Source organism: Henckelia pumila, chromosome 1, assembly GCF_033568475.1.
Source record: "Henckelia pumila isolate YLH828 chromosome 1, ASM3356847v2, whole genome shotgun sequence".
Lineage (NCBI taxonomy): Eukaryota > Viridiplantae > Streptophyta > Magnoliopsida > Lamiales > Gesneriaceae > Henckelia > Henckelia pumila.
The window spans coordinates 90325256-90351222 of record NC_133120.1 but is presented as its reverse complement, the minus strand read 5'-3'; the positions used below and the strand labels follow the sequence as shown (position 1 = coordinate 90351222).

The following is a 25967-nucleotide window of genomic DNA, read 5'->3' as shown; positions in this document are numbered from 1 at the left end:
TATCTTACCAGCTTTGTTCTCCGACTTGCGATTGTCTTTCTCAATTCGCAGCCTTACTATCAAGTCCTCGAGCCCCATTTCCTTGCGTTTATGCTTCAAATAATTCTTGAAATCTTTTCATAAAGGAGGGAGCTTCTCGATTATAGCAGCAACTTGGAAGGATTCACTGATCATCATCCCTTCAGCCATTATATCATGGAGGATGATTTGGAACTCTTGCACTTGGCTAATCACCGTCTTGGTATCAACCATTTTGAACTCAAGAAACTTTCCGACTACAAATTTCTTTGTGCCAGCATCCTCGATCTTATACTTTTTCTCCAAGGATTCCCATAGTTCTTTAGCAGTCTTGGTTGCAGAGTATACGCTGTACAACGTATTATCCAACCCATTCAGTATATAGTTCCGGCACAAGAAGTCACTATGAGACCATGCATCGAATGCAGACCTTGCTTGTGTGTCAGCATTTGGTGCCGAAATAGCAACCACTTCCTTCAAAAACCTTGCCAGATGAAGTATCGTGAGGTAAAACAACATCTTTTGTTGTCATGTTTTGAATTCAGTACCGAAGAACTTCTCAGGTTTCTCGGCATGCGCATTGGAAACAGCAGGGGCCGTGAAAACCGGTGGCGGCGGCGTAACAGGGGGCGGTGGTGGGGGCGTAACAGAGGGCGGCGTGACTTTGGCAGAAAGATCAGTAGCCATCATACGAAATTTGTCTTAAACTTGTTAATCACCTTTCAACAGTACGCACGCAGCAACAGAGAAGATAGCGAGCCGAGAGTTTAACTCTCTATATTTAAGACAAATTTGCCCGCCTAGGTGCTTACGGGTTGATCAAAGTGTCTCCCAAGATAAAACGCTATCTATCAACTTCGATTAGTAGCACTACAAAATTGAAGCACTATGAACACTTCAAAGTGTTTACGAAACTCAGATGTATGAGTGCAAGAGAAGGAAGAGAGAATCAGAAATTAGCGAGTTGGAATGAATGCATATGGCGTCTATTTATAGACGTTGGAAAGCTACCTCGGACGGTTGCACCCCTTCGATGCATGCATGGCCGAAAAGTTGCAATGGTTCGGTCTGAAGAGATGCACATGTTCAGCCGAAAGGATGCACTGTTTCGGACCAAAAGTCGTGCCCGTTCACACGAAAAGTTGCACTGATTTGAGCTGGATGGTTGCACTGATTCGGAAGCAAAATAAAATATTTAATTAATTTTTGTCCAAAAAAGTTATATTTATGTCAAAGCCAGCCCAGCCCACGCCCACGCCCGTGACCGTGCCGAGCCAGCCGGTCGACGGCGGCGCGCGTGTGGCTAATGGTTCGAACCTAGCCTAGACTAGGTCCGCTCCCTTTAACAAACATGGGTACCCCTATTGACAAAATAACCCTATTGAGGAACACATCTATATTTCTTTTTTTTTTTTTCAGCTTTTAATAATTGTGCAAGTGTGAAAATAGTGATTGATATCCACTAGTTTTTTATTTGTTTTGTTTGTTCTATTTTATTTCCAGCATTTTGAGGATTTTTTTTTTTTTTGTAAACTATATATGAAATTGGATTTTATCTTATGAAATTTATTTATTTGGCTCATAATTATATTATTCTCTATTATTTTCAAAAAAATAATTTGGTATCTGAACATATATATTTATTGATTTGTTTTTTGAATTTGGCGACCTAAATCTTATGTTTAAATAATTAACTTTGATTAGAGTAACTTTACCAAATATATGTTCTACATATATGGTTAATCAAATATATACCTATCTATCTATCTATCTATCTATTCAAGTATATGAATTATATGCATACTTTATCAACAAAAAAAATGAGTAAATATAAATCCTTCAACTGTGATATAAAGTTTCAAACAGTGATATTAGGAAGCAAACATCCATAAAACGAAATTCTTTTCTTCCGATCTTTACATCTCGAGAAAGTATCGGGAACACATCTTCATCCGCCAGTCTTAGATCCTCGTCCACTACTGCCGCCTCATCACCGGCGGCGGCTTCCACCACGACCGCATTGCCTTCGATTTCTTGTTGAACCTGACTACCATCAGCGCCACCAGCTTCGAAAAATTCTTGTTGAACCTCATGACCACCATCAGCCCCACCTTCGACGACTTCTTGTTGAACCTCATGATCACCATCAGCGCCTTCGAGTACTTGTTCATGAACCTGACCATCAGCGCCGCCTTCGATTTCTTGTTGAACCTGATCATGACCATCAGCGCCAGCTTCTAGTACTTGTTGAACCTGATCATTACCATCAGTGCCAGCTTCGAGTACCTGTTGTTGTTCTTGACTCTGATTATCACCATCATTGTTGTTGATCTGTACTTTAGTTTTCTCATAATATATCGCTGCCCCAACCATAATAGCATGAATATATCTTTTTTTCTTTGCACTGAATATGTTTGGACCGGTACCTTCGCACTCTGCTTCGCTTATCCCGTCATCTAAAGTGTCAATGCTCGATGATTCAGCTGGATTGTCCAACCTGCTTTCCGGTGATGAATCTGACATACTGCATATGAAACATCTAATACTAATAAATGCGGAAATTTTTTTTTTATTAAAATACTAATTAAAATAGATGTACATACATGCCCATACATATATGCAAAAAAATAAACAGACTTAAAAATAGCTCAAATAAAATGCAACATTTAATAAATTAAATGTCTGAGTCATGCATTAAATAAAAATGTTGTTCTAAACAATTAAATAAAAGTTTGCATGCACTGAAAATATTTCAATAAAAATATGTACTAGTACCAACCACTGAAAATGAATAAAAAGAACGACATGTTTAATATTCCATAAAAACATAATCATAAAGACTCAGACGACGGCCGCGGGGGATCACTGCATGTCCACTCATATGTCCTTGCCTCCGGTGGGTACTATGTCCTCTACGTACTCACCTACATCATACCAGTATAGTGAGCCTAGATGCCCAACATGCTAACATAAAAGGGTTTAAAATTATTTAAATCACTTTAATACTAATACATAACATATACATGAATGAGCATGCTTAAAATATCATGAACATAACATAAACTTAAATTAAACTTGAATATCATAATAATACATAAACATTGTTGAGCAAAGTATTTTCTAACATCGCATGGTTGTATCCATAGTGTAACCTTAAATCATACATTAAATACTGATCAGCGTGGAAACCAACGTACGTGGCGGTGACAAATCACCTCTTAAATTTGCAGTAAACTGCCCTTCAATAGTTCACATATGGGGACGAGTCCCCCTTAAATTGTCACACTACTTCAACTTCCAACATAAAATATTTTCTTTTGCTCAACCTTAAACATTAAATCATGCATAAAAATTATTTCATGAATGCATGTACTTAAATAAAATGTGTGTCCTTCATATATATCTAATTTAATTTCATACTAACATATAAATACAAAAAATAACTTTCATGCATAAAAATAATTAAATATATATTCAGGACACATGCAATTTCTCATGGGTTGTACTGAACTGCTGGCCCTAACACTCAAGCTCATTTTCTTAAATTCTGGCCCATTAACATTGAGACTGGCACATTAACATACTTAAGCCCATTAACACCTTTCTAAGCCCAATAAATCAATTAAAGCCCATTAGCACATACTTGGCCCAATAACAACTTAATCTGGCCCAATGGGCCTAAAAGCCCAAAGACTGGCCCAATAATTTCCATGGGCTCCAAAGCCCATAAAAATTATTGGACTAACTTAAAATAATTATTCAAGCCCATTAAGAAACTTAAATGTAGCCCATTGCCCAATTAAAACACTTTAACTTAATAATTAACTTAAAAATAAAATACCCGAGTCCGACTAACTTAACCCAGACCCGAACCCACTAGAATTGACCCATGACTTACTGAAACTGACCCGGACCCATGACCCGACCCGAAAAGCACCTAGAACCCTAAAACCCGAAACTCTATCTCCCCTTGTGCTGCGGCCGTGAGCAGCCCTGAGCGGCTTTAGAAAAACTAACCGTGCCGCCTGCTTCGGCCACCTTTGGCCGTGAAACTACCGCCCATACTTAACCAACATCAAGACGGTTCTAACCCCATAAATTTTACCTCAAACGGATCTCTGTAGAGGGAGAACAAACCAAAACAATCTACCCCTAGTTTCTGCTCACGCGTAGAACGCGACCAGAGGCTTCAGGCCGTTCGGCCGCTCATCTCCGGCAACCACCGGCCGGAAAATTTACCTTTAAAACCTTCCCCAAGGTCTTGGGGTTCTAACCCAATTGGATTCACCCTCAAACTCGTCTTCAACAGTGCACACGAACCATTCTCCTAAAACCGCTCAAACTGCAACCTGTTGCGCATCAGAAATAGATGGCTTCGGTTCCTGCCTGTTACACCCATAAAACCTGACCAATCTCGACCCTAGGGACCCTAACACACCCACCTAGACATGCACCAGCAGTTGGTCGTACCATGTTGGAATAAAACGTGAGTCATGATCAAACAAATGCATAAACATGTCATGAACATCAAAACCGATCCTTAAATCTGAAAATTTGAAGAAAAATCGATGCTACACAATACACACTCTATAATATCTGATAGGTACAAAAAATTTGGAAGAAAAACATGCCTTTCACCAATGTTTGAAGAGAAAAAAGGTGAAGGTGACGATTCCGGGACGACGGAACAACGAACAACCTAACTTGAAGCTTGAACAAACGAGGCTATGGAGTTTTTTGTGGGAAGCCGATGAAAAGATTGAAGATTGGGGTGGGAGAAGAAGGGTTGTCGGCTGATGGGGTTTTGGGAATAGATTAGGGAGTGATTTAGGTTTAAAATATTGGTAGATAATTGAATAATAATAGATATTACTCAATATAAAGATATTATACCTTAACAAAATATTTTAAACTCTTAAATAAAAATAACAATCTGATAAAATATCTCAAATCTCGAAATATTAATATAGGATAATTTTAAAATTTAATAAAAGTCAATAAAGGGACTAATTTTGACTAAAAATCAACCCATAATTAAATATATAAATAAATACTAAAATTTTCTTGACAAAATATCTTAAAATATTATTTTAAGGCTCATAAAACTCATAAAATATTTTTGGCTAAATATTTTGGTATCTCGTCCGTCCACGGTCCCGTCTCCGCGATCAAAAAATTAAATTTCCATAAATCATGAAAATCACTAATTAAATGCTTAAAATAACTTAAAACATGCACAAATAATTTCACATAATTATTTAACCCATAATCTAAAATTCTAAATAAATAAAATCCCTAATTATGCATGCGAATTTACGTATTAAAAATTCCGGGTGTTACAGCATACATTTTAAAAAATATATTGTAACGAAACACATATACATAGCATCAATGTAAATATGTAATACTCACACCTCGTTTAACGAAAAACTTAAACAACATAAAGACTTCACAAACCAGAAAGTTCGTATGCTTACTCATTGAAAGAGCAAACCACAATTAAAAACAGAAATAAAAAAACACAATGCCATTTCATGACTATCCATTTTCTTTAGTTCTCAAAGTTAACAGTCGATGGCCATGGATAGTTATTTGCTGATTCTGAGGAATTACCCATTTTCATATTCAAATTTCCGTGAAGCTTCCTTCAATCAATGGTAATAATAAAAACTTTTCTTAATCTATTCCAAATAAGCAGATGTACACAGAGATTCTCAGCAATGGAACAATCAATGTCGCTTTGATTAGCTCCCACAAAAGACCAATATGCCCCGCCATGTCTGCCGTGTATCCAGGGAACGATTCTCGTATAAAACTGTTCTCGAAGACTTCAGCCATTTACTTTTTTTGTTGTAGTTTTCCAAAATCAAGACACAGGGGAATGTAGTAGAAAAAGAAAAAAAAGAAGGGGATGCTCTGTTTTGCAATCTCTCTGTTCTATATGCCTATATATCAAAATAAACCTATAGATCTGCTAACTTGTTGCCAAGAACAAGATTCGAAAACAATGAAAACTTGGCTACACAAATGACTCAAGATTTTCAAAAACCAATGCTGGTTTAAAGGGTGGTTTACACACCCCTTATCTTGCACTCAGGCGATGTTCGTGCTTGACCGCGTTAATCGGTGTGAATAAATTCAACTGGCAAGCGTACCAGGTCAAGTAATAATATAGTGGACAAAGGTCCAAGTGTCGAACCCACAGGGACTGTATAAAAATGATTACCAAAATATATTTATTTCTACTTAATCTAGACTAATTAAAAAGGATGATTTCATATTTTATAAAAATTAATAAAATTGCAATAAAGATCAAATTAATTAAAACGCAGCTGGAAACTTTGGATTAACTTAAATTTGGAAAAGTTCGATCAAGGACTCACGTAGGTACCAGACAATTCATGTAACAAGCAGTAAATCTAAGATATCAGACTTAATCGTAATTCACGGGAATTTTCCTAATTTGTTCGAAGGACTATTTCTAGAACAATCAACCTATTCAAATATTGATGAACTAATCTTTCGTAATTCTAATCAAATTTGAATGCATAAATTGCTGTGAAAATTCAGTAAAAACCTAAACCGCATAATGAAACCGAATTCTATTTCTAGTCAGTTTTACACTATGTTGATTATCGAAGTGATCAAAATCGAGACCTCCTCTGTCGACTTGGAATCGATTAACAAGCAAACAAATAACTGGCCAAGAAATTTGTAAGACAAATATAAATTCGACAATTAATAAATTCAAATCAAGTCTAAAAATCCCAAATAAACAAACGAGTTTTATACATAAATTGTCTGGCCCAATCACCTGGCCTTGATCGAAAAAGAAAAACTACTCACAATTCATAATTCAAAACCAAGTTTTAATCATGAATTGATAAAAGAAAAATAAAAGAAAAGAGAAAAGAATTCTTCTCCCAAGCGTGTAGCCGTCTCTGCCTCCGTCTCCAACTCAGAAAAATTGTAGAACCCTTGTAAAATAATAAAAACTCCTATTTATAGTGTTTGGAAAGCCTTAAAAATTAATTTCCTAGTTGAAATATAATTTTCGGAATTTTCTGGCCCGTCAACACGCGCGCGAGCGCCTTGGAGTCCTCGCGCGCGCGCTTCATTAAAATACAGAGACTCAGGTTTCCTCTCTCGCGCGCGCGAGATAAAAGCTCGCCCGCGCGCGTTCTTCTCAAAATTCTCTGGAAATTCCTCTTGCGCGCGCGCGAGATAATTCCCTCGCGCGCGCGCTCTATTCTTGCTGAACATGCGCGATAGCTTCCTCCTCAGCGCGATTGCTCACCTTCTTAGCGCGTTAGCGCTCCCTCATGCGCTATTCCTCACCTTCTTAGCGCGTTAGCGCCCCTTGAGGCGCTAAACTCCCACCAACAGCGCAACTTTTTCCTGCTCCGAGCGACGATTTTGAAAAATTCATATCTTAAGATCTAGCCGTCGGATTGACCTGAAACTTGGACTGCAGCTTCAAAACATCTTGAACTTTAATCTGACCGGTGGAGATCGGATTTGTATCTCTCAAAAATTAAATATGATTTTTATGTCAAGGCTGCTCTGTTATTCGCTCTTCAAAAATCCAATTTCCTACAAAATTAACCGGGGAAGTGAAATACATACACATGAACTAAAACACATAAAAAACACATAAAAATAATATGAACTCACACAAAATATAAATACAACTAACACAAACTAACGCATACAAAATGAACTTATCAACACCCCCATACTTAACTTTTGCTCGCTCTCGAGCAAGACATGCAAAAACAAAATGCAAACAAAAACATGAGTAAGGATGATTCATAAATGTGCAAAGCCTCCGAGAAGTTCAATCACAAAACCAAAAACACAGACATGCTCTCAACTTTTCATAATACACCTTCGGTTTAACGTGAACGTGTGTGTGTGAAATGTCATTCCAGTTTCATGCAACTTAGATCGAATTCCGTCTCAAATCTGCTTAGCAACGTATGACAATTCAGTGCAAGTTTCACTCTTCAAGTGCTCATTCCTTCCAACGACCTCTAGACTAAACTCACCTCCCTTGAGATAATAAATTACACACCTCCGAATTTTGCATCCGGTATTGCTTTAGCCCCAATAATTACCCGCTGACTTAGCTACAACTGGATAGGATATGAAAAATCATTCTATTTTTTCTTTCTAATCCCCTCGTCTATAGCCCGGATGGAGCATCAATCCCATTTAATTCGCATACTTAGCCTTAAATTTAATTTTTATTATAGGATTTTAATCCTTTCAAGGCCCGGATGGAATTGTATAAAACTCTTTTTTTTTCTAGGTGCGCCCAAGATCATAAGTGTAAACTAGAGCCTCATCAAAATTCATAGAACACAATCAAGATCCACAAATCACCTATTGCCGTGCAATGGTCAAACAGACAGAAACTTCATCAAATCTTTCGCTACACTCCACTGGTCTAACAAAAGTGCTTATAAATATTCACAGTTCAACCTACAGTTTCTCATGTCAAGTCAAGAGCAAAAATTTTTTTTCAAAAATTCATTTTTTTCAAATAAACTTCATCATCATTGGCTATTATGACTCATCCAACTCATGCAAGACAACATAAACACAAAACATAATGAAATGCATGAATACAAACTATATGCAATAGACTATACCAAATGAATGCAAACACCAACACAAACAAAACTAATCTACCCCCCCCATACTTATCCAAAGCATTGCCCTCAATGCTTAGAACAATAAACAAAATGCAAGACAAACAAAAACACAATGAAAACAACAATAACACTCCCCTGGTATTCGATGCATCCTCTTCCTTCTTGACAAAATCCTCTGGGACGGTATCAGCAGTCTAGATTATCGGCGAGCACGACCAACTGGCATGGGAAAGAAACAATAACCAAATAAAAACAAAAATAAAAACCAAAAACATAATAATAAAAAAAACACTGGGTTGCCTCCCAGCCAGCGCTAAATTTATAGTCTATAGCCTGACTATACTCCTCTTTGAGTGGCGAAATTCAAGGTGGTTTATCCACCGTCTGTGAAAAACTCGAATCAGTCCTGCACTTGCATGCTACATCATTAAAGAACTTGTGCAAGGGATTAATTCCTGCAGACAACTGCACCTGCAGACATTTACCAACATCAGCATAAATTACATCAATAAAATTAACATAAGAGCAAGATTTGACAGTTAGGCTATCGGTAGCCGACTTAAACATTTTAAAAACAACTTGCTCATCATTCAATCTCAGAACCAACTCTCCCTTCTCAACATCAACTAGGGCTCTACTAGCAGCAAGAAAAGGACGCCCTAAAATCAGTGGAACCTCACAGTCCTCATCCATGTCAAGAATAACAAAATCTACAGGGTATATAAAGTGTTCTATCTTGACTAGGACATTCTCTACGATCCCTCTCGGATATTTAATAGAACCATCAGCAAATTTAAGAGAGATAGTAGCAGGTTCTATATTTTCAACTCCTAATTTTCGAGCAATAGAATAAGGCATTAAATTAATGCTCGACCCAAGATCACACAACACATTCTCAAAAGACAAACTTCCAATATGACAGGGTATAGAAAAACTCCCTGGATCCTGAGATTTTGTTGGAAGCTTCTTTTGCAACACCGCCGAGCACTCCTCCTTCATTGTGACTTGCGTAAGATCATTCAGCTTCTTTTTATTTTTCAGCAAATCATTCATAAACTTTGCATATCTCGGCATCTGAGCTAAAGCATCTGCAAAAGGTATGTTAATATGCAGTTTCTTGAAAATTTCAAGAAACTTTTTAAATTGAGACTCAAATAATATTTGCTTAGCTCTAAGGGGGAAAGGTAAAGTAGATAAATCAACATTTTCATTAACTTCAAATTTTGAACTCTTACCTTTCTTACTTGCCTTGGAGGAATTTTCAACCCGCACATCTTCCATAACTTCTGAACTTTTCGGCCTCTCCATGGTCTCTTCTTCGTCCATCTGCTTCTCCTCAGACTGTGCTCAAGTCACGACCATAATAGCATTCACGCCTCTTGGATTTGGTTCAGTGTTGCTAGGCAACGCTCCAGTAGGACGAGTAGAGAGTTGGGTTGCGATTTGACTCATCTGATTTTCCAACCTCTGCATCATAGCTTCTTGATTTTGTAAACGAGCCTCAGTACCCGCCACATATTTCATCATTATTTCCTCGAAGCTCGGCTTCTTCTCCTCTTGCTTGGACTGACAGTTCTGATTATAAGTGTTGTTGTAGGAGTTGTACGGCTGCCGTCCTTGATTTCCCATAAAATTTACCGCATCAACTTCAAACAACTGCTGATCTTCTTTCAGATTCCCATGTGCTGGCGCTGTTTTCATGAGTGCCACTTGATGTGTTAGAGAGTCGATCTTAGCGTTCAGGGCCATCAAAGCATCGACCTCCAGAATTCCAGCCTTCTTTTCCTTCTTTACATCCGGCCATCCAATGTTACTCTCTGCCATATTGCCTATGATCTACCACGCATCAGCTGGCGTTTTCCTGAATAGACATCCATTGGCAGCAGCATCCAGCATAGATCGAACCGACTGATCGGCTCCGTTGTAGAACGTCTGGGTCTGCTGGCTTTGAGTAAGATTATGTTGAGGACATGTCCTCAACATCTTTTTGAACCTAGTCCACGCCGCATGTAGAGATTCTCCCTCCTTTTGCTTGAAAGATATAATATCAGAGAATAACTTAGCCATCTTCGTAGGAGGGAAATATTTCTTTAAGAATTCTTGGACAAGTCCCGTCCAAGTAGTAATAGAACCAGTCGGCAGGTCATCAAGCCACTCCAAGGCTTCGCACTGTAATGAGAAGGGGAATAACCGCAGTCTCACTGCATCAGAGGTTACCCCATTGACTTTGAAGGTGTCGCAGATCGACAGGAATCGCTCCAGATGAGCGTAAGGATCTTCAGTAGAAGTGCCTCCAAACCGTGCTTGAAGTTGGATCATCTGAATAGTGGAGGGTTTAAGCTCAAAGCTGTTCGCCTCAACAGCGGGGCGAACGATGCTGGATCCATAACCTTCAACCGGAGGCCTAATAAGATCCCAAACAGTGCGGTTGTCAACTTCTTCAGCCATCTCTTCCTCAGACTCAGAATCAAGCTCCAAATTAAGATATTTCCTAGCTCTCCGAATCCTGCTAAGTGTGCGTTCTATCTCCAAATCGAGTGGTAGAAGATTTTTGAATAGTCTAGATCGACGCATGCACTAGAAGATGAGTACCTGACAACACAAATAAAAAAAAAAAATTCAGAAAGCAAATAAATAAAAAAAAAATAGTCTAATCTCAAGAGAAATAAAAATTTTGATATCAAACAGTCCCCGGCAACGGCGCCAAAAACTTGACCGCGTTAATCGGTGTGAATAAATTCAACTGGCAAGCGTACCAGGTCAAGTAATAATATAGTGGACAAAGGTCCAAGTGTCGAACCCACAGGGACTGTATAAAAATGATTACCAAAATATATTTATTTCTACTTAATCTAGACTAATTAAAAAGGATGATTTCATATTTTATAAAAATTAATAAAATTGCAATAAAGATCAAATTAATTAAAACGCAGCTGGAAACTTTGGATTAACTTAAATTTGGAAAAGTTCGATCAAGGACTCACGTAGGTACCAGACAATTCATGTAACAAGCAGTAAATCTAAGATATCAGACTTAATCGTAATTCACGGGAATTTTCCTAATTTGTTCGAAGGACTATTTCTAGAACAATCAACCTATTCAAATATTGATGAACTAATCTTTCGTAATTCTAATCAAATTTGAATGCATAAATTGCTGTGAAAATTCAGTAAAAACCTAAACCGCATAATGAAACCGAATTCTATTTCTAGTCAGTTTTACACTATGTTGATTATCGAAGTGATCAAAATCGAGACCTCCTCTGTCGACTTGGAATCGATTAACAAGCAAACAAATAACTGGCCAAGAAATTTGTAAGACAAATATAAATTCGACAATTAATAAATTCAAATCAAGTCTAAAAATCCCAAATAAACAAACGAGTTTTATACATAAATTGTCTGGCCCAATCACCTGGCCTTGATCGAAAAAGAAAAACTACTCACAATTCATAATTCAAAACCAAGTTTTAATCATGAATTGATAAAAGAAAAATAAAAGAAAAGAGAAAAGAATTCTTCTCCCAAGCGTGTAGCCGTCTCTGCCTCCGTCTCCAACTCAGAAAAATTGTAGAACCCTTGTAAAATAATAAAAACTCCTATTTATAGTGTTTGGAAAGCCTTAAAAATTAATTTTCTAGTTGAAATATGATTTTCGGAATTTTCTGGCCCGTCAACACGCGCGCGTGCGCCTTGGAGTCCTCGCGCGCGCGCTTCATTAAAATACAGAGACTCAGGTTTCCTCTCTCGCGCGCGCGCGAGATAAAAGCTCGCCCGCGCGCGTTCTTCTCAAAATTCTCTGGAAATTCCTCTTGCGCGCGCGCGAGATAATTCCCTCGCGCGCGCGCTCTATTCTTGCTGAACATGCGCGATAGCTTCCTCCTCAGCACGATTGCTCACCTTCTTAGCGCGTTAGCGCCCCTTGAGGCGCTAAACTCCCACCAACAGCGCAACTTTTTCCTGCTCCGAGCGACGATTTTGAAAAATTCATATCTTAAGATCTAGCCGTCGGATTGACCTGAAACTTGGACTGCAGCTTCAAAACATCTTGAACTTTAATCTGACCGGTGGAGATCGGATTTGGATCTCTCAAAAATTAAATATGATTTTTATGTCAAGGCTGCTCTGTTATTCGCTCTTCAAAAATCCAATTTCCTACAAAATTAACCGGGGAAGTGAAATACATACACATGAACTAAAACACATAAAAAACACATAAAAATAATATGAACTCACACAAAATATAAATACAACTAACACAAACTAACGCATACAAAATGAACTTATCAGTGCTCTATGTTTGAGGCAATGAATGCTTAATAAAATCCCCAACCCCATGCCCTGAAATTACCAACAAATCTTCATTCAACAACAAAATCTAAAAGCCATTGGACTCACATTAATTTTAATCATCATTCAACAAACAAAATCCAAAAGATACAAGCAAGTTTTTGACCAGTTTAAAAGACATAATTTCTCGAATGCATACCTGAAGTGATAAAAATGTAAAAAAAACATCTCAAATTTATAAAGGTTTTCTCGTGAATGGTGAAATTAAACGGAAATCAAAACATACCAACCAAAAATCACAACAAAAACGATTGAAATCAGAAAAATATCCCACAACCCAACATATACCATTCAAAACAAAGCAACTAATATGCAACGTTAATCATTCACACACTATGTAAGTTTGTGTTCCTAAAAAATCACAGTCCATTTCGTAATTTTTTGTTTCATAATCCAAAATACGACATTCAAAACGCATTTGGTATAGAAAATTTTAAAACATGATACAAAATTGTAGGTTAAATCAAATGAAAAACAATGAATTTCAGGAGATTTTACCTTCAAGTGCAAATTACTCAAGATTGAATCTCTTATTCAATGATTTCTCCCAAAGAGATGATAACTTAAAGCAGAAAAACGAAAGAAACGAGGCCGTCGAAGGAGAGAAATGAACGAGAGGGTTTCATGTTTTGGGAAAAATGAGAGGGGTAAAATGGTCCGAAAGAGAGTTTTATTTATTTATCAAAATAGTATAATCACTTTTGGACAATAAAAATCGGCTTATTCTATGCTGCACCGTGTGAACATTCACCGTTCAACAGCCTGGGCCCCACATAAATATGTGGGGCCCGAGCTCCTTTTCATGGGGCCCGAGCTCCTTTTCATGGGGCCCGACCCCATGAACGGCCCAGATCCATCGGGTGAATTTCACCCGATGGATCATAGAACTTCCCTAAAAATTATCCCATGACCAGCTTTAAGATTCTAATTAATATAAGCCCAAGCTAACACAAAATATGACTTTAAAAAACACACAGATATGATTTTTTTAAGCTAAAATCTAATAATTACTTATTTTTAGTGAGTTCAAACACTCCATAATATAAGTTTTGGAAGCACAATGAAGCCGCACATAGGGGTGTCAATTCGGGTGGGTTCGGGTCGGGTTAACAAAAAAATTTGTTAATCCGAACCCGACCCGAACCTGAACCAACCCGAAATTCCCAACCCGAACCCGAACCCGGCTAACACGCCTAACTCAATCAACCCAAACCAACCCGAATTTATTTTTTTACAAAATAATTAAATAAAAATTCAAAAACACAATAATAATATTAATATTTAATTTAATCACATAATAACAAAATCTAAGCTTATATATAATTTAAATTTGAACTTTTAGTTGTAGAAAATTTAAAGTATACTTATTACAAAAAATAAAAAATAATTTTAAAAAATAAAAATTGTACAAAATACATTAAATGATGAAAATATATTATATCAATATACAATAATTTTTTTTCAAGCATACAACATATAAAAATGTAGTAAATTTATCTTAATTTTATATAAAAAATATTATAATTAAAAGTTTCGGGTCATTTCGGGTCAATCCGGGTTGACCCAAATCCGATTAATTTTTTTGGGTTAGCTTTCGGGTCAACCCGATTTGACCCAAACCCAAAAACCCCAAACCCTAATCTGATATTTTTTGAATGGATTTGTGTCGGGTTGACGGATCGATTGAATTTTAACACCCAAGCCGCACACAATGTGCATTGACCGTGAGACGGGCGGACCACGTTTTCCAAAATACCCGTTTCCTAATACCGATTTCATTTCCACAAAATTAGAAGGAGAACAAATCAGGGTAGGTTTTGCCATATGAACAATCTCCGTCCCGGTGAATCCACCTCCTTCGCCAAACGCCTCTTTTCAAGGTACGACGGTGTAGTTTCATTTTATTGAAAATTAGATGCTGCTAGGTTGGTTTCTGATCGAGATGGATACATACGAGGATCATGTGGATTTTAACGTAAAAAATTTCTGACGAAATTTCTTCTCGGGCAATGCTTCCGTATTGACGGATTGAGCATCGGCGAGGTTGGGATCTTGCTCGGAGGCTGAGAACAAAGCGAAGCTAGGAAGAATAACGTCGATGGCTGGGAAGAAGTGGAGAAAAATTTCTAGAAGCTCATCAGGGAAGCCATTCTTTACCGTGCAGATTTCGCGCAATGCATAGGTTAATTGTTTTCAAATTCATGTTGGCCAAACCATTCCTCCGAGATGTCTTAAGTGATTCCAAAGCCTTTTTTCAATTAATTTGAAACTTTCAATCTAATTGATTGGGGAGTGTTTTCACTTACAGGGATGAAAGCTTCCAATGAATTTGGCTTGGAATTGTTCTACGCATTGAGCAGAAGAAGGAGATTAAAATTTGATAGGATTTCGAGAGAAACTTTACGAATTTTGGAAGCCAATTACAGATCAAAGCTTCGACTCTAGGATTCAGATTTTCTTCCACGTGTGCACTTTCGTGTTCTTTTCTTGTTTTGCATCATGAGTATGATATATTGAGTCAATTACTAAGTTGAATGTGTTGGATTTGGATTATTGAGATTCACCGTTGTGAGTGAACTTGGATTTATTGACATATTGAGTCAATTATTGGAATATTGAATTTATGCGTAGCTCTCAAATTTAAAATAAGATAAAACCAGGTTTTTACTAGATTTTTTATGCGAAATTTGGGTATTTTGGATCAAGATATCACTGGCATTCGACTGCGATGCCCCTTTTGTTATGTGTAACAAATAATGGAGATATTCTCCTTTGGTAGAGTACCTCAAGAGTTTACTTCAGCTACTGAATCGATATATATATATTATATATATATTTGTAGCTTTGTTTCTTTGCAAAGTGTGTAGTGGTCTGCACAAAATTAGCATGAGGTACATGTTTTAGAATATTCTGATGATTTGTATTGCATCTCCTATTGATATTGTTTAAATGTGAAACAATATGTTGATTCCTGACAGTGAAATGATAGCTTAGCATGAGTTTCATGAATTGTGATTGTCTTGTGAAATGCAATAGCTAAGACGAATCTCGTAGTTCCTGTGACTATTGTAGAGCTTTTGTGATAAAATAAGAGAAACTGCTTAAAATCCCTTGTTCGTTTGCTCTTCAAATAAGAAATGAAAGGCTGGTTGAAATCCTTTTTAAGTTACAAACCAAACAAAAGGAGATATTGATCTAAGACTACAAATTTTGGTTTTCCAACTTCATTGTTCAAAGTTCTTTCTCGTTTTAATAGATCCTCAAAGTTCTTTCTCGTTTTAATGGATCCTCAGTTTGATTGTGCTTCTGTTCTTTATGCATCAGCTAGTACAAAATTTTGTACTACCTTTCTTGTTTCCTTTTCCCTGATTTTTCTAATACTTGTTGAAAATTAAACTGCCACCAATCCCTCGTGTGCGTGAAACCTGCCAAAATGAGCTTGAAATTAACGATTTTATCCTTCTTCCTGTGGAACAGAAGCAGGTAGCCCAACAGGATGCAGAGAGATCAAAGTTAGTGGTGGCATAGGGTCGAGCAAGAGAGCAGGGCTGCCATTATCAGGGCTGAAGGGGAATTAATTGGAGAAGAGTTGCTACTACAAGCTTGTTTGTCGATTATCTGTATTAAAAATTGAACTAATTCTTGTTGCGTTCCAAATCTCAAAGAGTTTTATGTGTTTTATTAATTTAATTTAATTTATTTTTTTTTCTCTGGATTTTGAGCTGGAAATAGCACATAGATGTGTTCTTTTGATGGTTTAGGCTTGTTTTTTGAATTTTTATTTTTACCGTCGTTTCCTCTCTTAATCAAAGATAAGATTATAAAACAAATATATGTATATTTGACTTAGAAGTATCATTTTTCATGTGAAACATATTAGTTTTTATTGCAAAAGTATTATTTTTTAAACTATTTTGCAAAAATTGAGAATACCACGTTAACTTAATGACATTCTAATAATTTGCGACTTACTATAGAAACACTAACTTCATATTACATGCTATAAATATTTATAATCTAAATGATAGAATATCAAATAAATTATTTTTTTCTATAAAAAAATTTATTTTTTCGATAAAAAATATAAGGTTTCTTGTCAAAAGTATTATTTTTAAAGTATGTTAATTTGACATAAAAAATATTAGTAGTAATGTGAAAAATATTAATTTTTTAACAAAAAGTTCTAAAATTTTTTGTTATAAAACTTTTATTTCTAAAATATGTTAATTTGACATAAAAAATATTATATATATATATTTTAAAAATTATTAATTTTTTTATTAAAGATATTAGCTATAACATGTTAATTGGACATAAAAAGTATTACTTTTCTTTTGAAAAGTATTAGTTTTTTTAAAAAAATATTAATTTTTATGATAAAAATATTACTTCTAACTAAACTATGCATATCTAACATAAAAAGTAATACTTTTATTTAACTTTCTGCAAATTATAACATATGTCATAGTTCATCAATGCAATTGAAAGCACCAAATTTATGCTCACTTTACATTTATGAAGATATCCTAAATATTCCACCATCCACTTCGTATATGCTACATTGTTGCATGTTTATAATTCGAGAGGCCTATAACGTCAACGGTGTTTAGGTAAAAACAATGTTTTTCATAATTCATTAAGTCTATATTTTTAATAGGGGTATAAGAATCAAAATAGTGTGGTATATATGTTATAACTAATTAGATCATAATAAGATGTTTTAATAAATACAAATGAGCGCATTTGTGTGTGTATGTTTTGTTAACAAAATACGACAAAGAAGAATGCTAACTATGAACTAGTTATAAAGTGATTAAAACAATAGCGAAGTTAGACCAAATAGTTTATCAGTATGTCTAATAAATAATTCAATCAATACAATATATCACATACTAATGTCCAAATCATAATCAATCTTTGAGAGTTGCCAATGTCTCACCTCTAAAAATTTTCTCAAAGAAAACCTAGATGCTACTACTAGATCATTTATTTGTCTAACAATATGGGATAGCTTGTCCATAGCTGCCCCAGAACCATTGTTATCAAATACTAAAATAGTGGTGGTATTTGGAGTAGAATTACCTACTGCAGTGTATAAATGGAAATAAAAATAAAAAACTTCTAATATACCCTTCTTTCTAATCTTTTTCATCATACTTAAAAGAGCGAAATTGTGAATTTTTGTTTGATCACAGTTTTAATCACAATTGTAATCAATCGCACTAAACAAATTATTATTTATCCAGATCACTCTATATCGATCATATTTAATTCGTTTAATAATCATCTTATAAATTATATCTTCACAATCCTATCAACATAAGTAACACATTCATAGTATTTAGTGTGTCAGTAAACTCGAGAAAACTATTGTGTAAATTAATTTCTTTTAATGATAATTAGTTTATGGTTTTATCGGTAAGAAAAAGAATGTCGAATATGATCATAAGACTGTCTAAAAGAGTTCAATTTTTCTTCGATATATAGGAACTCAATCTTAATAAGATTTCCCTACTCGTACGTACAGACACGACACCACCATTAATTTCTCATAAGAATGTGTCCGAAGTCCAATAAATTTTCATTTCCATGCACAACAATTCCAATAACTTACAACTCTTATGATTTATTTGAGTTCTTATTCGAGCCGTTGAGGGGAACTGACTCGCGGATTCAAATAAGTAAATTCGGACTAATATGTTTTTTTAATGAATAATATTGATATTTTGTTGTTATTGTTTTAATGATAGATGGACACAACAAATAATGAAATTATTCCTGCTCCATCATCACCTCTATCATCGCATGAATCCGATGATAGAGCATTCCGTGACATTCAAAAAATAGAGATTGCGGCATCATCTCCCTCACCACAAGCATCGGACTATTTGGATAGTAATTTTCCATCTACACCATCAACACCCGAATTGCTCTCACCTCGTGTGTCGATGGATGGCATCGAAATGTCGATACCCATTGATCTAAACTACTCCCCCCAATCCATCGATTCTGATTCCGCTCAGCCTACCAATCCCAACCTCCCCCGGCCCCTTCCTCCACCAAGTTGGACGCAACGTGCACGCAATTGATGGATAAACCATCCATGCAGAATCATAGGGACTGTATGGGGTATTATCCTTACGTGTAAAATAATTTTTGTACTTATATATATTTTTGGATTTAGGAAAAAAGATGCGTGTAAAATACAGTTTTTGGTTTCCAAAGATAAAACCAATGGTTTTCGTTCCATCTCTGAGGCAGTAAAAGCTTCCCCTGTTTATAGCACCGACCAAATATGTATAATTATTAAAACGGGGAATACCGTATATATTGGTCATGAAAAGACCAATATACTTCTCAAGGGCGAAGGGATGGATAAAACGATAATAGTATCAAATATTGAAAGCTCGGATGGGGGCACTTACAAGGAACAGATTGCAACATTATGTAAGTATATGTTATATATTACTCTAGTAATTTTGTTATATTCTAATATGTAGAACTACAATACCACTTTTTTATTCATAAAGTTTATAACATGTTTTTGTAAAACTTTTCAGGGACTGAAGGAAAATGGTTCTCTGCACATGATCTAAGTATTTTGAATGAGGGTAGCGGAGTAGCAGTAGACAATTGGTCCGATAAATCCGTTTTCTTCAATTGCAAAATCAACGGATCTATTAGACCATTGCATACTCATGCAGGAGGGCATTCTATCGTGGCTGTCAAGTTCACGGCCACGATTACTTGACTTCTGGCGGCGCTGATAGCTATTTCCAAAATACAGACTTTGTTGCTGAAACATTAGATCCGAGCCAAAATATTGTATTTTCTAGAGTGGTGAAATGTGAAGCTACTGATCAGCGGCATGGTATGGTGCAATGGACTAGAAAATACAATCTTTTGGCTCGAATCTAATGTTTCAGCAACAAAGTCTGTATTTTGGAAATAGCTATCAGCGCCGCCAGAAGTCAAGTAATCGTGGTCGTGAACTTGACAACCACTATAGAACTGCCCTCCTGCATGAGTATGCAATGGTCTAATAGATCCGTTGATTTTGCAATTGAAGAAAACGGATTTATCGGACCAATTGTCTACTGCTACTCCGCTACCCTCATTCAAAATACTTAGATCATGTGCAGAGAACCATTTTCCTTCAGTCCCTGAAAAGTTTTACAAAAACATGTTATAAAATTTATGAATAAAAAAGTGGTAATGTAGTTCTACATATTAGAATATAACAAAACTACTAGAGTAATATATAACATATACTTACATAATGTTGCAATCCCCCATCCGAGCTTCCAATATTTGATACTATTACCGTTTTATCCATCCCTTCGCCCTTGAGAAGTATATTGGTCTTTTCATGACCAATATATACGGACTCGCGATATTCCCCACTTTTAATAATTATACATATTTGGTCGGTGCCATAAACAGGGGAAGCTTTTACTGCCTCAGAGATGGAACGAAAACCATTGGTTTCATCTTTGGAAACCAAAAACTGTATTTTACACGCATCTTTTTTCCTAAATCCAAAAATATATATAAGTACAAAAATTATTGTACACGTAAGGATAATATCCCATACAGTCCCTATAATTCTGCATGGATGGTTTATCCACCAATTGCGTGCACGTTGCGTCCAACTTGGTGGAGGAAGGGGCTGGGGGAGGTTGGGATTGGTAGGCTGAGCGGAATCAGAATCGATGGATTGGGGGGAGTAGTTTAGATCAATGGGTATCGACATTTCGATGCCATCCATCGACACACGAGGTGAGAGCAATTCGGGTGTTGATGGTGTAGATGGAAAATTACTATCCAAATAGTCCGATGCTTGTGGTGAGGGAGATGATGCCGCAATCTCTATTTTTTGAATGTCACGGAATGCTCTATCATCAGATTCATGCGATGATAGAGGTGATGATGGAGCAGGAATAATTTCATTATTTGTTGTGTACATCTATCATTAAAACAATAACAACAAAATATCAATATTATTCATTAAAAAAACATATTAGTCCGAATTTACTTATTTGAATCCGCGAGTCAGTTCCCCTCAACGGCTCGAATAAGAACTCAAATAAATCATAAGAGTTGTAAGTTATTGGAATTGTTGTGCATGAAAATGAAAATTTATTGGACTTGGGACACATTCTTATGAGAAATTAATGGTGGTGTCGTGTCTGTACGTACGTGTACGTAGGGAAATCTTATTAATATTGAGTTCCTATATATCGAATAAAAATTGAACTCTTTTAGACAGTCTTATGATCATATTCGACATTCTTTTTCTTACCGATAAAACCATAAACTAAATATCATTAAAATAAATTAATTTACACAATAGTTTTCTCGAGTTTACTGACACACTAAATACTATGAATGTGTTACTTATGTTGATAGGATTGTGAAGATATAATTTATAAGATGATTATTAAACGAATTAAATATGATCGATATAGAGTGATCTGGATAAATAATAATTTGTTTAGTGCGATTGATTACAATTGTGATTAAAACTGTGATCAAACAAAAATTCACAATTTCGCTCTTTTAAGTATGATGGAAAAGATTAGAAAGAAAGGTATATTAGAAGTTTTTTATTTTTATTTCCATTTATACAAACCATATATTGTTTATCTTTAATGAAATTGAGGATTAAAAATCATGCTCAAATCTAATTATTAATTACGGGCCCTTTAGTTCAAGATTTTTTGTAAATTTTTAAGTAAACATGAGATGAATTATTATTAATAGTTTTATCACATATGAATATATGATAATCATCTCAAGTAAACGCATCTTATATATAGACTTGAGTTTAGAGATAACAATATAATGGAAAAAGGCTTTGGGATTAAGAACATGATTTATATATATAACAGAACAATATGATTTGAGTACTGTATATATAATACAGATCCCACACTGAAAAGATTGTTTAAATTATGTTTGAGGTTAATTTCTAATTAATTGTCCTTTTTGTGATTAGTAAATCGATTCATGTTAGATACATCAAAATTATTTTATTTTTACAATTAGTTCTAATAATAAAGTAAAAATCAAAAAGAGATTAGAAATGTAGCTCATGCTAGAATCCCACAAACAAGCATTGATAAGTTAAACTACGTACTAACACGTACGGGTGAGAAGTGTAGAAATTAGAACAATGCAACGACAAAGAACGAATTAGATTAATGATCGAATTGCTAATTAAACAACGTCTACAAAGTTTTCATAGTCCTAAGGTTGCACAAATATGGCCGTGAGTAATTACGTACGTGTTTGTATTTTTTCCTCCTTTATCGAACTCCTACTCTCTCCTCGATTCGTAGGTATGTTTTGGTTTGAAAGGATGGATACATTTACACACCTAAATTAATGATAGTATAGTCGTACGTACCTCTATTCTTAATTTCTTTTTTTGTAATTAAAAGACATGTTATAGGCTAACGTTTTTTTTCAAAGAAATTACGGTCCATGTACTATACCCATTTTTCGATATTGTGAAGTTATTCACAATATTATTAATTAACTCGAATTGGTAATATATATATATATATATATATATATATATATATATATATATATATATATATATGTATATAAAAGAAAATTTTGGGCTGGAATCCTATGGACTCGGGCCCAATATAAATCAGTTTAAATCCACTGGCATATCTTTCTGAAACCCCATGTATAATATTAAAAATAGTGTTTTTTCCGTGTAAAGGGAAACCCGATGTTCGAGTAAAGGGGGTAAACAAACAAACCTAAGCTATAATTAAAATTCTGACGTTTTTCTACTGTATATATTCCGTTGCAAATCATGGCTGCCCATTTAAGTTCGTCTTGTATTCCGTAGCATTGAGTTAAATTCGGTTTATGCATTTCGTGTAATATATATTTTTTTGGCGTTTAATGCTTTCAGTTGGTCGGTTAATTTTGATTAATGATTAAGAAACCTAGCTAGGGTTTTGGCTCCTACTGTTTAAGGTGCTGTTTAACTCACAATTAATTAGTTGTTTACTATATTTATTATTTTCATTATTTTTTTGAAAACTTATTGTTTTTATTATATAAACGATGAAATAAGAATGATTGGTTTTATTAAATAGATATATATATATATATATCATTTTATATATCAATATGTTCGGAAAAATCAACGAAACTTCCTATAATTTGTGTTAATACTGTCGGCATCCGATCCGATGAGAAGGGCACAGATCAAAATAATAACAATAATTGATAGCAGACCCAATTTTAGAGGGAAAAAAAAATCGAAAAACTTTAGTGACAAGTTTTCAAAAAGATCTTGCACGGATATTCTGAAATTATCTAATCAATTTTGTGTGATGAACACATTTGGCTCGATCTTACTCTTAAATAAAAAGGAAATTGCTGGGCATACCTTTGTAGCTAGACTCCGTGCATGGTAAATTTCCGGCAACTCCCCGGCCCGAGATATTTGACGGCGAAAGTGAATGCAGAGCTATAATATTCCAATAGATCCATCAAACAGCAAGATATATGCATGGAAAAACTTGTAAGACCAAATGATTAAAGAAACATACTGAGAATAATTAATTAATTGTAACAAGTTTTACCTCATGACTAAAAGTTGGGCTGGAAGAAAGTGTACTTACCAGATTATAAAAGGAACAAGTACTCTCTACAGCTTCATTAGCTAGCTAACAGGCATGACTGCAAAAGAATGGAAATTTATATATATGTTATTAAACTTCAGTTCTCTGCAATTTTAGCAGACAAAACAAATCAATCAAGTGCGAGATCTAAAGTTTGCCGAAGAAGACCAACTCATCAGATTATCAACACTACTCGGAACATTGATATGTATGAGAAAACCAACTATATATATATATATATATATATATATATATATATATATATATATAACTCTTTCTTCGATCATGATATATAACATTTGGGTAAAAAAAAGCATTTCATTCAGCAGTCTCATAGTTTCAGTACTTATGGACCATGCATATTGTGAATGATGTGCCGCCATGCAAGGTCGTAGTTACTTACAAATAAACCGACGACGTTCAAACAAAATTCAGAGACGAGTTCATGCAATTACAAATTAAATAAAGCATTTGTCAGAAAATAACAGGCAAGAATACATATTTAATGCTGCTAAAAACTAAAAGAAATGCTTGTATAAGATGCATGCGTTTATGTTGGGGATGGTGATGATGGAATTAAACTCACTCTAGTTTAATGTGATTGAATTTAACGTTTCCCAAGACGCGTTTTGCTGTCTAATAAATGATCTTATCAGCTCTCTCTCTCTATATATATATAGTATTTGTTACGCTAGAAGAGTTGGTGTGAGTTTTTTAAAAAAAAAAAGAAAAAAGAAAGAAAGAAGAGTTCTCATTTTTTTTTTAGGAAGAGTTGGTGTGAGTTTAAAAAAAAAAAAAAAAGAAGAGTTGGTGGGTATGTGTATTACACCGAGGGAGTACATTAATTTTTGTTAAAATTGGATAAATTAGAAAATAATAAAGCCAATTTAATATTTAAAAAAAAAAGAAAGAAAAGGAACATGTTAAAAGGATTAAAAAAACAAACAAGAAAAGAAAAAAGAACAAGTGTGTTGTGGAGAAAATGATACACAACGTTCCCTACAGTGTGGATTCCCTACGATAGGGAATTCTAATTCGTGTATTACATATAAGAAGAGTTGGTACGTACTCTATTCGATCGGCCACTGATCACATAACCTTATAATGTAATGGTAAACAAACATCAAGTTTATGTCTATTGAATTTAATTCATCATCAATTTTTTTTTATTTTTTATTTTGGAAAAACTGTGGTTCACATACTGAACATACTAAAATTAATCATCCAGACACTTAACCTAGCAACATTTTCAGTACGTGCTAGCTAGGTTTGCATCTTTTGACTAATTATTAATTACTAGTATTTGCAAAACGTGCTAGCTAGGTTTGCATCTTTTGAACTAATTATTAATTACTACTTACTAGCTAGGTTTGTATCTTTTGAACTAATTATTAATTACTAGCTAGGTTTGCATCTTTTGAACTAATTATTAATTACTAGTATTTGCAAACAAATTGACTAGGAGATATATTCACGAAAGGTTCGTTGACAAGGGACCACCTTCCCAAGATGCTTAAGCATTAATTAATACACCACCAACTGCGTCAGTGTTTCTATATTAGTGCATTTTATTTTTGCTTCTTATAATTATATACTAAATTTTTAGCATTGGTCCCCAAAAAATTATGATTGATATTTCCATCCGCCGTCTCAAAATAGAATGTGAATTTAATATGGTTGATGCTACGTGTAGAGGGTTACACGTTGGGTTACACGTTGCACTTAAAATTACATAAATATCCTTAATGAATTTTGGAAAGATTTTTTCCAAATCAATTGGAAGGATAATTTTGTAATTTCATATGTATTGTGTAACCCAATGTGTAACCCTCTATGTACATGTAGCATTACTCATTTAATATATATAGTCGTTAGCTAGATACTCCCTCCGTCCTATTAGATAATCATACTTTTTTTCATATAGATAGATTAGAAAAAATTAGTGAAAAAACAAATTTTATAAAAAATTTCTATTTTTTTATCTATTTAATATATTAAAAAATAACTGCACAATTTTTAAGATATAATTAATAAGGATATAGAGGAATGCTCAGCTGCCCAACCATGTTTTTTCACTTGGTCCGCGACGTGGGTTTTAGTGGTTTTTATTTTTTTTTTTGCATCACTGTTTTAGTGGTCGCAGACCAAGTGGAAAAACATGATTGGACAACTGAAAATTCCTCTAAGGATATATATTAGTAAAAGTGTGTACAAAAATATTATTAAATATGATATATGATTACATATTTGGGACAAAGAAAAATATGAAGTATATAATTGGAACGGAAAG

General features: G+C 34.8%; 1 protein-coding gene and 1 long non-coding RNA gene across 2 annotated transcripts; one reads left to right on the top strand and one right to left on the bottom strand.

Moving 5' to 3' along the window:
- Nucleotides 1-1857: 1857 nt before the first annotated feature.
- On the bottom strand, nucleotides 1858-23878 carry LOC140868263 (uncharacterized). The gene is made up of 3 exons (XM_073272910.1): nucleotides 23678-23878; nucleotides 23443-23523; nucleotides 1858-2542 (listed from the first exon to the last, which is right to left on the bottom strand). Exon 3 carries the CDS (start codon nucleotides 2539-2541, stop codon nucleotides 1858-1860), a length of 684 nt encoding a protein of 227 aa, XP_073129011.1. The 5' UTR covers nucleotide 2542; nucleotides 23443-23523; nucleotides 23678-23878.
- On the top strand, nucleotides 14769-15618 carry LOC140875050 (uncharacterized). The gene is made up of 2 exons (XR_012148305.1): nucleotides 14769-15207; nucleotides 15334-15618. It is a non-coding gene; the product is annotated as an uncharacterized lncRNA (long non-coding RNA).
- Nucleotides 23879-25967: the final 2089 nt, after the last annotated feature.